Source organism: Emiliania huxleyi (assembly GCF_000372725.1).
Source record: "Emiliania huxleyi CCMP1516 unplaced genomic scaffold EMIHUscaffold_25, whole genome shotgun sequence".
Classification (NCBI taxonomy): domain Eukaryota; phylum Haptophyta; order Isochrysidales; family Noelaerhabdaceae; genus Emiliania; species Emiliania huxleyi.
The window spans coordinates 236,479-249,683 of NW_005200170.1; the positions used below are offsets into that span (position 1 = coordinate 236,479).

The 13,205-nt window shown below is 67.4% G+C and overlaps 2 protein-coding genes across 2 annotated transcripts; one reads left to right on the plus strand and one right to left on the minus strand.

Moving 5' to 3' along the window:
- Positions 1-1,682: 1,682 nt before the first annotated feature.
- Positions 1,683-3,420, plus strand: EMIHUDRAFT_100672 (hypothetical protein; the record flags this gene model as incomplete). The annotated part of the gene is made up of 3 exons (XM_005778099.1): positions 1,683-2,190; positions 2,372-2,732; positions 2,940-3,420. 3 exons carry the CDS (start codon positions 1,683-1,685, stop codon positions 3,418-3,420), a joined length of 1,350 nt encoding a protein of 449 aa, XP_005778156.1.
- A 1,404-nt stretch (positions 3,421-4,824) lies between these two features.
- EMIHUDRAFT_435150 (hypothetical protein) lies at positions 4,825-10,837 on the minus strand. Its single transcript, XM_005778100.1, has 13 exons — positions 10,187-10,837; positions 9,928-10,119; positions 9,653-9,860; positions 8,877-9,584; positions 8,615-8,715; positions 7,437-8,514; positions 7,051-7,286; positions 6,824-6,981; positions 6,666-6,727; positions 6,522-6,584; positions 6,015-6,409; positions 5,617-5,941; positions 4,825-5,544 (listed from the first exon to the last, which is right to left on the minus strand). Exons 1-13 carry the CDS (start codon positions 10,798-10,800, stop codon positions 5,023-5,025), a joined length of 4,662 nt encoding a protein of 1,553 aa, XP_005778157.1. The 5' UTR covers positions 10,801-10,837; the 3' UTR covers positions 4,825-5,022.
- Between the last annotated feature and the right edge of the window lie 2,368 nt (positions 10,838-13,205).

The following is a 13,205-nucleotide window of genomic DNA, read 5'->3' on the forward strand; positions in this document are numbered from 1 at the left end:
TGACTTGCCGTCCTCCATCCTTGGGCCGGTGTTTTCTTTCTTTTTAGGCGGCTGCCGCGGAGCGTGGCCGCGCCGTCGCCGCGCGCCGCGCCGCCATTTGTACGCGTATCGCGTCGGCGACCCCCTGCCGCGTGCCGCCCTCTACACTAGACAGCCCTCTCCCTCCTCCTGCTGTGGGCGAGGCAACACCTCGGCGCGTGCCGACGGGGGCCCCGCCACAAGCTGCCTGGTTCCGAGCCGCTTCAAGAGTGCCCGAATTCACTGTGAAGACGGTATCGCGGTTACGTCATACCTGCCCTTCTTTCGCCTTTTACTAAAGAAGGCCGTGGCGCAACTGCCTAACGACCTCTTACACTATTTTGCTACCTAAATTACATGCACCACCAACCTTCGACCACCTAGAGCAGGCGCACATCGCTTCCAGGGAGGGGGGCGCACTTCTCTCCACACCACATGCTAGGGGGGGGTCCGACCCCCCCCAGCACCTTCACCACATGCTAGGGGGGGGGTCCCGACCCCCCCAGCACCTTCACCACATGCGGTCCCGACCCCCCCAGAGACTAGGCTCGGGATGTTAGTCATTACAAGAAACAGGCTCGAGGCAGGTGCCTGCCAAGCGGCCGTGGGCTCTCAGGTAGGCTCTGGGGTGCTCTGGGGTGCTCTGGGACCGCTCGGGACCGCTCGGGACCGCTCGGGACCGCTCGGGACGGCTCGGGACCGCTCGGGACGGCTCGGGACCGCTCGGGACCCTCGGGACCGCTCGGGACCGCTCGGGACCGCTCGGCCTCGCTCGGGGGCGCGGCTGGGACATTTTTGCGGCCCGCCTCCGGCTGGCTGGGCTGCACGGCTGGGCGGCGCGGAGGTGCTGCAGTGTGAGAAGAAATGGTAAACAATTCATGAGATTAGCAAATAACAGCAAAGCACTAAGGAAACTGCGCCGCAATGTGCGGCGGGCACACCGGCCACGGGCCAAACACATCATACCTAGGTCCCTTCATACGATCCTGGAGCCCAACCATGTGCGCCGCGATCTTCATGAGTTGACCGCGGCAAGCAGGGTGATTGAGCCGCGCCACGTAGTGCACAGAGCCATACGGTTGTCCACTACCTGGCCAATGAGGTGCTCCACACGCCCACGGTAGTGCTGCACCGTCTTGTTGAACCGTTGTTTCTCGAGGGACAGGTTCCGGCCCTTCCATTCTGTGATGATCTGCCGCTGCCCGACGTAAGCCTTGCTTGTCCCCAAGACCATACTCCCATGGCTTGATCCGCGCCTGCAGGAAGCTGGCCCAAGCGCCGCGCCCCCGCCGGTCGAACTTTAGCATCTAGGCCGTTGGGACAGCTCGCTGCTCGGGACGGCTCGGGACCGCTCGGGACAGCTCGGGACCGCTCGGGACCGCTCGGGACGGCTCGGGACGGCTCGGGACGGCTCGGGACGGCTCGGGACGGCTCGGGACGGCTCGGGACCGCTCGGACACTTTCGAACATTGCTACTCCGTTGTGACCGTGCATGCATCCAGGAGTGCCAGAGACCCTTAGACACCATTGGCTTGGGAGGCTTGGCAGCGTGTTTCTTGTAATCACCAACATCCTCGGACCGGAGGCTACTCGTAGCCAAAAAAATCGGCTGTCCGCGCCTCGGTTTCCGCCATCCGCCATTCGCCATCCGCCGGGCTGCCAAGATGTCCAGCACCAGCGTCCAGACTGGCTGGACGCCTTCGGGCCACAAGGACCTCGCGGTCCACGTGAACGCGCGGCACGCGGAGCGGCGGCTCGCGGCCGTGCTCGCGCGGTCCACGACGCCGAGAGTGACCGCCGTGCTGGGCCGCTCGCAAGGAAGCGTGCACGTGGAGCTCTCCGGCGTTTGGGGCGAGAAGACGAGCTGTTTTATATCCGAGGCGGCCCTCCCAGCCGGCTCCTGCCTCCTCCAAGATCAAGGCGCCGACTACTGGCTCGAGGTGACCGAGGCTGCGCCGCAACGGGACGGCGCTGCCGAAGGCGCAGCCATGTGGGGCTATGCGGCGAGCGGCGCGGCGGCGGGAGCGAACGGGCGCTCGGCCACCACGACGCTCGAGCGGCAGCTCGCCCAGCTCGAGGCGGTGGAGCTGCTCGGGGAGCGCTGCGATCCGCGCCGCCGCGCCGCCTTCTTGACCTTTGGGGAGCCGCCCGCCGAGGCCCTCGGCGAGCCGGGTCTGGCGCCCTAGATTACGAATCCCCGTGCACCACACTCGAGACGTACACTCGAGACGTTCAGCTGAGCACGCGTTCAGCTGTACTCTCTGCATGCACAGCCCGTGCACTCACGCGGCGGGCACGACGCGCACACCACACACACACACACACACACACGACCCTTGTTCTCGCCGCGCAGGTCTGGCGCCCGCCTGCGAGCCGCCGCCCGAGAAGGCGGGCAAGTGGGTAAGGCCCGGCTGCGACTGCATCACGCGCGACGTGCTCGACGGGTACGACCGGCCGCGGCACGCCGACTGCTTTGCGTGGCTCGCCGACCGGCCCCACGCGGTACGCCTCATGCTCTACGCGCAGCTGATCCAGCACATCGTCGAGGTCGACATCTATGCACACCTCCGCGCCGATCAGACCGTCGAGGCGCGGCTGCCGTCGAACGAGGCGGCCGCGCGCCACTTGCACCGGCGGATGGTCGTCGAGCCGGCCTCCCTTCGCGTTGTGCTCGAGCGGTGGGGCAAGCTCACGTGGCGCGAGTGCAAACAGCTGTGCGCGAGCGCGTAGATCCCCCCACCCCCCCACCCCCTCCCCACGCCTCGCCTTCCCCCGCCTCTCAACCCCCCGCGCCCTCTCGTCGTGCTGTCCCAACCTTCACCGAGCTTCACCGCGCCGCCGCCCGCGTCATCCTCCTCCTTACCCGCCCCTTTACCCCCCCCCCCCCACCCCCCACCCCGCCTCGCCCCCGCCGTCCGCAGCGACGATCGGCTGGGCCACTCGCCCCTGAGCGTGGAGGGCTGCGACTTCAGCGCCGCCAACTTCCTCCTCCAGGTCTTTCAGATCTGCGGCGTCGTCGAGCCGGCGGACACGCGCGGCGACTGCCCGATTTGCTTCGCGGAATACATACCGCACCTGTACGGCGTGCCATTCCGCAAGCAGGAGGAGGCCCTCTTTGCGAGCCTCGAGCCGTGCGGCCACTCGGTGTGCATGCAGTGCAAGGACCGACTCGCCTTTCACTTGCGGGCACCGCCGCCGCGCCCAGGCAGCCCCTTCAACAGCTTCGACAATCTCATCGCCGAGGAACTGGGCGAGGATACGGACGAGACGGGCACCCCCTACGGCTACGCCCCAGGCGGCGAGCGCGTGTACACATGCCCGCTCTGCCAGAAGGAGCTCGACGGCTGGGCGCCCTTTGTAGACAGGGGCGGCACCTGCCAATTTGTAGAGGCGCGCCCGTGACTTGCGTAGCTGCGTCCTCGCTTCTTGCTATGTCCCCCCTTGCGCTCTTCTTTTTCGAGAACCCACCACCATCCCCTCACGACCAGCCATGGTCTACGAGGACTACAGACGCACGGCGCGCGTCTGGACAATCGCTTGAGGGTGATCGCTCATCGCATGTCGCAACTAAAGTACGCAAGCGCGCCCCGAGATAGTACGCTGTACGGGGGAAGGACCGTGAGTTGAGGAAATCGGAGGACGCGACCCACTTCGCCACAGACGGTCCCGCGCCTCGCCGCTAACGGCTACACGACCACGGCTCGTGTGCGTGTAGCCGTCTTTGTCCGGAGTGAAAAGTCCAACGCGCTCGTCGGTGACGGTGTCCTCCAACCTGCGCCACGCTCGGCGAACCTCGACAGCGCCCCTGGGTAGTCGACGGGCCCCCGGGGGCGACGGGGGTGCTCTTGGGGGGGGTCCCCCCAGTCAAGGGGGTCTGGGGCGCAGCCCCAGGAGGCCCGCGCGCCGATTTTTTCACCTTCACCTTCACATTGGTTAGCGACACTGCTCGACGACTGCCGGCATACACTGTGAGACCATGGGTGTGAGGTAAAACCACGCTACCTTGGTCACATCAGCCCTGAGGTCAGATTCTTCTCCTCTGTTGATGGCAACACTTGTCTACTCGCTGGAGCCGAGCAGGAGGGCCTGGCGCACAACCCCTGTGCAACTCAGGGTCCTTCCCCTTAAGATGAGAGACTAGGTAGCTCTCCTCGGGCTGAATTGTGCAGTGCTTCGGAAACAGCTGGCCCCCGGCCCGTCCGCCGAGCTTAGCGAACACACTGGCGAAGCATGTTCGGGGCCCAGGTAAACACAAAACCTTCACACCGGTGTAGCGGTGTCCCAGTCGTGTGCGACTGTCTCCGGCTCTGGTCTCAGCATCACCCCGCATCCCTGCACGTCCGTTTGCTTGGGGGTGTGGGTCTAATGGCCTCTGGCCTACCCCCCATGGCGACGAAGGCGGCGCCGTCAGCGCCCGCCCAAGTCTTGCTGAGCTCAATGAGCCACATGGGGATGCTGATTCTATTGAGAATTACAACCCACCTGAATCTACGCGCACTCGCACTACGGACATCTACGACTAGCACGAGTGGCCCAATCCTCAGGAAGGGGAAAGAGCTACACGAGGATCACACGCTGGATCAGCCTCTTGTCCATGCCGTATCCGAAGCAGCAGCGCCGAACATGAAGGTAAGGCTCGCTCCTGCCAGCGCGGCAGCACCCTGTGGCCACAACTGTGTGTGCAGCCCTCGCATCCATGCCTTCGCACATTCACTTACACCAGAGCGAGCCTTTCATGTAGAGACGGTGAAGGATGGGGCAATTGCCCGAGGTCTAAAGAGACTACGTAAACGTCATCGGGGCGGTGTTGACATATGAAATGTCAAATGATATGCGAAAACCGAATTCTTGGCTCTTGCCGCTGTGGGAATTCTACTAGACGCACACGGGGTCGGGGACGGGGTCGGCCGAGAGGAGAGCGAAACAAGGGCAGCGTCTTCGCACGAACGGCCCGCACGTGCCAGCGGAGCAGAGACAAAGAGGCGTCGCTTTCAGAAGCTAGTCTCAGAGGCGTCCTTCTTGCTTTGCGCCCCCCTCGGCCGCCTCAGAGGCGGAGTCCAGCCGAGGCACGTGGGCGGAAAACATGCCGCCGAGCGTGGTCGCGTGCGGCAGCGCGCCCTCCACCACCTCGCGCTGCAGCGCGTCGCGGTGGGACGTCCACAGCGCGCCCAGCTCTGCAGGCAGCCACACCTGCTTGCGCGTGAAGCAGTCGACGCGGTGGTACGCGTGCTTGAGCAGCTGCAGGTCGGGGAGCTCGCGCGACGCCTTGAAGAGGTCGATTGAGAGGCGGAGCGCGATCGCGGGCTCGACCGCCGGCACCACGCGGCGGCACGTCTCCCAATGCGCGTCGTCGCGGAGGCCGGAGGCGGTCAGCTCGACGACGGAGAGGAGCTGTGCCTGGGAGAGCTTGGCGGCGAAGGCCGGCTCCGCCTCGAGCAGCCGGTACGCGAAGGCACACACCGCGTGCTGCGGCGCCTCCTCGATCAGGAGCTTGTACGAGGGGGCGTCCACGCCGAGAAGCAGCACCTACTCTCGGGCCATCTCGGGTCGCCTCGGGGAATCTGTTACGAGGGGCCGCCGGAGCCGAGCGCGAAACACCTCGGGCCGACTCAGCGGCGCCTTGGCCGTGAGGTGCGCGTCGCGGCGTAGCTCCTCACGCGTGTAAGGCGCGCCCGCCCGCCACGCCTCGCGGTGGTATACCAGCCACAGCGCGCGCGACGCCGCGCTGCCCTCCGCCTTGGGCAGTCGCTGCCGCAGCAGCGTGCGCGGCTCGGCCTGTGCGAGCAGCTTGGCCGTGGTAGCCAGCAGCGGATCTGTGAGGAGCGCCTTGAGGAGCTGCGCGAGGAGCCCCTCCCCAAAGGCGGCGAGCACGTCGAGTACGTGGCGCAGCATCTCGCACGTGTCTCCCATCTCGATGACGCACCTAATCTCGGCTGAGCTCGGGTGCCCTCGGGCGCTCTCGACATCTGGACGCCTCTCCCCGCTCGGCGACGCACGTGAGCGCCCATTGCAGCCGCGAGGGCCAGGCGGAAGGCTGGATGTACTCGATGACCTCCCGGAACTCGGCGCCGCTCATCCGATAAGCGAGCGAGCCGAGCAACATATCGTCGAGCTCGTGCCGTTGCCCCGCCAGCATGCCGAGCACGTACCTCGCGACGCCGGCCGGAGGCGTGCAGGCGACGAAGAGGAGGTAGTAGCGCGCGTCGCGCGCGGCGCGGTGCGGGTGGCGGGGCGGCAGCGTCGGGTCGTCCCGCAAGTAGCGAGCGAGGAAGCGCTCGGCAAAGAGCGGGCCGAGCGAGCGCGGGAAGGTGTGCACCTTGCCGCTGACCGGGTTCGCGTCCTTGACGAGCGAGAGGAGCTCAAGCCAGCCGTCGGCATCGAGCCTCTCCGTCTGGCGGGGTGAAGGGAGGTCGTGGGGGAGGAAGTGGGGGGGGGGGGGGGGGGCGGTCATTTCCAAAAAAAAAGGGGCTCTCGGGAAATCTCCCCCTAGGGGGGATTATTACCTGGCGCACCACAAGGGGGTGCCCGGACCCCTCGAGCTCCGTGACGGCGAGGGAAAAGAGCACCTGCCGCGAGGAGCTGATTCGTGTCAATGATGTCAACTAGAATGAACTCGTGTTTCAACTATCTAAGATCAAAGATGGCGCCTGCAGCGGCAGCGCGCTCTCCCTCCCCTGCAGTAGCGTGCGGTGCAGCTCGTCGCGCTCTCCTGATTGGGTGGGAGGGGAGGAGGCTGGCCAAGATTCGAGACGAGAGGCGCCAATGTCAGCGAGATTGGCCGAGACTAGCCCGGGCAGGAGCGCGCCCTTGTCGAGGCGCATCATCGCGCGCAGCGCCGAGTCGCGCACGACGTGCAGCAGCCCGCTTTGGTTGGGCACGTACTTGCAGCCGAGGACGAACTTGATGAGCTCGAAGATGTGCGAGGGGTCGACCAACTTCGCCTCCATCAGGTCGGCGAGTAGCCTGTCCACAGGTGGGCGTGTGAAGAGAGAGCAGCACCGCCACCGAGGACACGCGGTAGCCGGGGCGTGCGTTGAGTTGGACGGGTCGGCGAGCCGTGTGGCGCAGCCGCCGAAGAGCAGCAGCTGCTCCTCGGAGTGCAAAGGGTTGCCTTGCTCGCGGATGCGCAGCTTAATCTTCGCGAGGAGTGTGTGCAGCAGCTGGTTCCACCCGCTCTGCAGCCGCTCCTCGTCCTCGACGCCGTCGCCCAGCTTGCGCAGCAGGCTGTCCGACGCCGGCAGCAGCTCGAAGACCCGCTGGAGGTACACCTGCGCGGGCGAGGGGGGCCGGCGTGAACTGATGCGGCGGCAAGCTCGGCGTGTGCGCGAGGCGGCTAGCCTCGGCTAAACTCGGCTAAACTCGGGCAACCTCGGCTAATCTCGGCTGATCTCGGCGTGTGGGTTGGCGCCGCGACGCACCCCAATCGGCCCCTCGGCCTGCGGCGCGAACTCGACGAGCGCGGCGACGTCGTCGGCGTGCGCCTCGAGCAGCAATTGCTGCGTGGGCCAGCCGCGCGCCGCGAAGCCCACCTCGCTGAGGGGCACCTCGACCCCCGCGCCCACCAGCTGGGCCAAGTCGGCCTCGGTACAGCGGCCCCACGGCACGCAGTGCCACCACTTGCGCGGCAGCGCCCCGAGGTCGGGCGGCGTGCTCGCGAGCACCTGCCGCACCTGCGCCGTGTGCTGCTCCACCTGCGACTCGACCGTCAGCGCCTCGAACCGCCCGCTGTCGTCGCCCGCGCCCCACACGAGCGGCGCGCAGCGGGAGCGCGCCTCCGGGAACCAGCCGACCACGGTCAGGACGTCCGCAACCTCCTCGAGGCGGCACGCCGCCAGCCGCCACGAGCGCATCGCGACGCCGCACAGCTTGGCGAAGGCGGCGCCCTCTTGCTGTGCCTCGGCCTCGCCGCCGCCGCCAAAGAGCTTGACCAGCGATTTGGGCGAGGCCGAGCGCAGGTACTCGAGCACCACCGCCTCGCCGTGAGGGCCGAAGTGCCGGAAGAGTGGGCACGGCAAGTCGAGGGGCGGCGGCGCGTCGCCCACGTCAGGCGTCGCCGCGGCGACGCCAGTGCCGGCAGTGGCGGCGGCAGTGGCGGCGGCCTCGAAGGCCTCGCTATCGACGCACTCGTCTCGCTCAGGCGGCGGCGGCGTGCGGAAGCGGCAGGAGCGCAGCAGGAGCACGCGCCGCTCCGCCTCCTCCTCCGCCGCGAGGAGACGGTATAGCAGCGCTACCACCGGCGGGTCGACGACATCGTTGCACATCTCAAAGTTGCACATCTCAAACAGCGGGAAGTAGAGCAGCGCGTGCAGCAGGTCGATCAGCGCCTCCGCCGTTGGGGCAAACGCCTCTAGCAGCGGGAGCAGGGGCGCGAGCTTGAGGCCTCCACCGGTCGAGGCGGACGCATACCGCGCCAGCTGCCGCTTGAGGAAGTCGTGCTTGCCGCCGAGGTGCGGGCACTTGCGGAGGAAAGTGACGAGCGACGCGATGTCCCCCGGCCTGCGGGGCAGAGGTCCAGTGGCCTCCCCCCGGGCCGAGTGCGGGCTCGGGCGTGCGAATCAAACCAGTGGCGAATGGGCTAACCGCGGGGCGGGCGCACGTCTCGCTCACGACGAGCAGCTTGAACGCGAACTTCTCGCACAGGACGAGCAGCCGCGCGCGGTCGGACCAAGTCGCGCAGAGCAACTCCACGAGCCGCGCCTAATGAGTTGATTGGTTAGCTCATTGTGAATGGATGCGTTAGGGCGACGGCGACCCCCCCCGGCTCCCTCAGAGATCGTGATTTGCGCCTCTTGCCTCCCTGCCGCCCCTGCCCCCCCTCTCAGCCCGTCCGCCGAGCAGGGCAGCTCTACGAGCCGCGCCTGGACAGGCGCCGCACGGAGCAGGCGCGGCTCGAGGCGGAGCACCCAATCCTCGAGCTGCTCGAACTCCCTCTTCGTCTTGGTCTTGTGCATCAGCGGGTGCGCCGCGAGCACGCGCGCCATCTCAGCCTCGGGCGCGAGCGCGTCGTTGATGTGCGCGGCGCTCTCCGCCGTGCGAGCGCTGGCGAGCGTGCCCGAGACCACGCTCGGCGGCGGCGACGCGCGACGGCGGCTAAGCGGGAGCCACGCGGCAATGCCCACCTGGGACAGCACCTTCTGCGGCCAGAGGGCGGCAAAGGCGAGCAGCACCGCGTCGGCGCGCGCCGGCGTCGCGCACGTGTCGCCCTCGAGCAGCTCGGCGACACGAGCGTGCAGCCGCTCGTCGCATTCACTCGCCGCCGAGGCGGCGGGAAGCGAGGCGAGCAAGAAGGACCACGAGTTGGCTGCGTCGACGGCGCGCAGCCACCAGGTGACGACCTGCTCGGCCGTGCAGAGCTTGACGAGCCAGCGGGTGAGGAACTGCAGCAGCTGCTGCGTGCTGGTGGCATCGCGCCTCTCGAGCTGCGCAAGCGCCCACGCGTGCAGCCGCTCTTGGAAGCCGCGGCTGACGCGAAGGCTTTCGACGGGCCGCACGGCGCCCACGAGCTCGCGGAGCGAGATGGCGCGGATCGCCGTGTCGAGGAAGATCTCGTAGGAGGGCTGGAGCACCTAACCTCGGGTGATCTCGGGTGGCCTCTCGGGTGCGGAGGGACAGTCTCAACGGAGGGGTGGAGCGCCGTGCGGTTGGTGAACCACGCCAGAGCGCCCGCGCGCGGGTGGACGACCTCGGCCACGCGCGTCTCGCCCGGCGCAGGCCCGAGGTAGATGCCCGAGAGCGCGCCGAGGATCGGCCTGCGCTCCTCCTCCTTGAGCCGCGCCGCCACCGCCAGCAGCGGCCCGGCCATCGCGAGCGCAGCGTTGGTGCTCTGCGGCAGGCTCTCGGACCTAATTGATTGACGAATGAGCTCATTGCTTAGCATGGCCCTCGGTGCTCCGCGGCAAACTCTCGCACAGGAGGTCGACGAAGCGGCCAAAGTGCTTCACCGCACGGTCGGTCAGCTCGCTGCTCGAGTCGGCGATGGCGGCCGCGAGCGCGCGCGCGATGGTCGGCTGAGGCTTGTCCAGGGCGATCGTGCCCGCAAGCAGCCGCTCCGCCGCGAGCTCCGGCCGCGTCCAGACCAGCCCGCCGATGAGGCCGTGCCGCCTGTTCACACCGCCCGCCCGTGAAGAGACGCCGCTCACAGGTGTGAAGCGCCCGCAGAGCACTCGACCCGAGCGTCTCGTCCGGCGGCAGAAAGCCGCGCGAGAGAAGCTCGCCGACAAGCGCCGTCGTGTCGCCATTGAGGTCGACGTGGCTGTCCAGCAGGTCGAACGTCTCCTCCTTGCTCCTGCCCAAGCCGCATGCGCGCGCGGGCGGCAGCCGCTGTTTCGCAGTCGGCGGCGTGTGCTGCCACAGCTCCTTGAGGCGGAAGAGAAGAGGGCCTGGGAGGCCGGCGCCCGCGGGCGACTGCCACACTCGCACAAAGCTCACGCTCAGCCAGGCCTTGACGGCGTCCTCGAGCTTGTCCCAGAAGGTGAAGGCCAGCTCAAAGTCGGCGAGGGTTAGCCGCGCCTCGCTCTGCCGTCCATCGTGCGCGTGGGACGAGCTGAGGAAGACGTCAAGCGTGAGCAGCGCGTGGCCGACGCGGAAGCCTGCAGCTTTCATGCAGTCAAGCGCGTCCGCGAGGCTGAAGGCTCGCACGTGGATCAGTACGGCCAGAACGCGCTCGGCGCACCCCGGGAAGGCGGCAGCGGCTTCTGCGAGGGATTGCTCGAGCCGCTCGGTATCGCAGGTGCGGACGGCTTTGACGTGCTGCCTAGCGGAGCGCCAGGTGGCGCGCTTCATCGTGTAGCTCAGCCGACGACCCGATCAATTGCCCCGATCCGGACTCGGACACGTCCGGAGAGAGTGGTTCTCGAGGTTCTCGAGGTGGATATCCCGCCTTTGGCCGTTTGGGTAGCGAGTCTGGTGTGACTGACGCGATCCACGCAGGCGTGGTTTCTGACGCCCGACCGTCAGTGCACGGAGTTGCCCCTTCTCCGACTGCCCAGTAGTGGATCGGGAGGAGCCACCGCTGCATGCACGCGCTCTCTACAGGTGGGTGGGGTGTGGGCCCCGATCAACACAGCGCTCACCAGCGTCACGAGCGACACCACCCTGCCAGTTGGCTCGATCCAGCTGGCCGACAAGGGCGACGGGACCCCCGCCTCCAAGGCTGAGCGGAAGGGCTACTACGCCCACGTCAACAAGGGACACAGGACTTGATCCGCTTTGGCTCCATGACTACGTGCTGGGAGTTCAAGTGCTACACTCCGTTCCTCCGCTCCCCTCCGGCGCAAAGGGCAACGGCTCTGCCCGCTGCGGAGGCGCCGCCTCCCGCGCCGATGGGCACTTCATCGCGCTTGGCAACACCTCTCCGTCGTCGTCCTCGGTCACCCCCAACGGGGTAACCCGGACACGGAGGAGCAGCTGGACCGTGTCAGCGGTGACGGATGGGTGGCGGCGAAGGACGGGGATTACGCTGACGCCCTTGCCAAAGGCCACACGGTCTGGCGCAAACCAACGAGCCCGGCCGACAAGCTCCTCTCGGACGAAAGCCGACACCTGTTCACCGCTGACGGAAAGATATACATCGACCTGAACCCGTACTATGGCGGCAGCAAGCGCCAGAGTGGCACACAGGTTGGTTGTACCAAAGGGTTAATGGCCGCCCCCTGGTCCAGGCGGCGATGGGGCTGAGCGTCGATCTCACCTCGCCAGGTCGCAAGCGGAGTCGTCCCGAGCATGACCGTGCGCCCAAGGGGCGGCCGGTGAAGGTGGAGCTGGCAGAGTAGTGCCCTTTTATTACTAAACATCTTTTATTGCAAAAGCGCCTCAAGCCCAAGCTTACCTGTCGGTATCACAACGCGGCGGGGGAAAGCCTGACGGTCCCCTCGCCAGCGTCGCTGCCCGCACCCACCGCGCGCAGGCCGGGGGGGGGGGGGGGGCAGGAGGTGGGGAGGAGGGGGGGGGGGGCCCTTTTTTTTCCCGGGGGGGTTAGGGGGGACCCCGGGCCATTTTTCCCGCTTTCCCCCCGAAAGCCCCTTTTTGAAGGGGCGGCCCTCCCGGGGGGATTTGGGGGCCCCCCCCCCCTTTCCCCCAGGAAACCTTTGAGGAGGGGGGGCCGGCCCCCTCGATTTTTGGGCCTTTTACCCTGGTGGAGGGGGGGGGGGTTAACGGGAGGTTTTTTTTTTCTTTGGGGGGGCCCCTTCCCCTTGGGGGGGGGCCTTTTTGGGGGGTTCACCCCTTTTCGGGTCCCCAGGGGGGCTTGGGGCCAATTTTTACCTTTTTCAAGCCCTTTGGGGGGGCGGGGAGGCCCTTCCCCCAAGGGAAACCCCCCGGTTTTTTTGGGCAACACCCCTTTTTTTTCGGAATGGCCCCCCCCCCCCCCCCCCACCCCACCCCCGCCGCCGCCGCCGCCGCCTCGGGACGCGTCCGCCGCCGCTCCAAGCGTGCCGTCGAGACGGCATCGGTGCCCCCCCCCCCCAGAGCGCCAGCGTGGTGACCTGGCCGACGGTGCGCGCGCCAAAGATGGGCGCCTCGAAGCCGGCAGCGACCGCCACGGGCTCGCCCTCCTCGTCGCCTTTGCCGTCGCTCTCGGTGCGGGCGCGCTTGCCGGAGCGCGACGCCATGGCCATTGACGGAGAGGTGAAGCGGCTGCCCACGCGGCAAAAGTGCACCGTGCCCCTTACCAGCGGAATTTCCGACGCCGTTCCGGCGCCGCTTATGGGAGGAGGCAAAATGGGAGGAGGCAAAACATGCAGCACTCAGCCTTCCCTCCCCCTCCCGGATGGAAGTACTACCTGAGCTCGACCGTGCTTGACTTCGCTGTTCAGATGGGAAGCGGTAACCCACGGTGATATGGCCGCATGTGATGGGTGCTTGGGCGATCTCGGATCAAGTAGTCAACGATTTAAGAAGATCCAGTGTTGACACATGCACAGCAAGCAGCTGCTCCTGCGGCGGCCGCACATCCACCCGACCGCACGACCCTCGCGGCCGGCGCCTCGAGGCCCGTGCACCGCGACGGCGACCACGACGTCCTGCTGCTCGTGCTCGAGGGGGCGGTCGAGGTGGTGCAGCCCGGGGGGACGACGACCGTCGCGCGCGGCGGCCTCGCGTTCCTGCCCGCAAACACGTCGCACGGCGTGCGAAACGGAGGGGCGGCGACGTCGCAGCACCTCGCCATCGAGTTTCTGGACGAGGTGGCG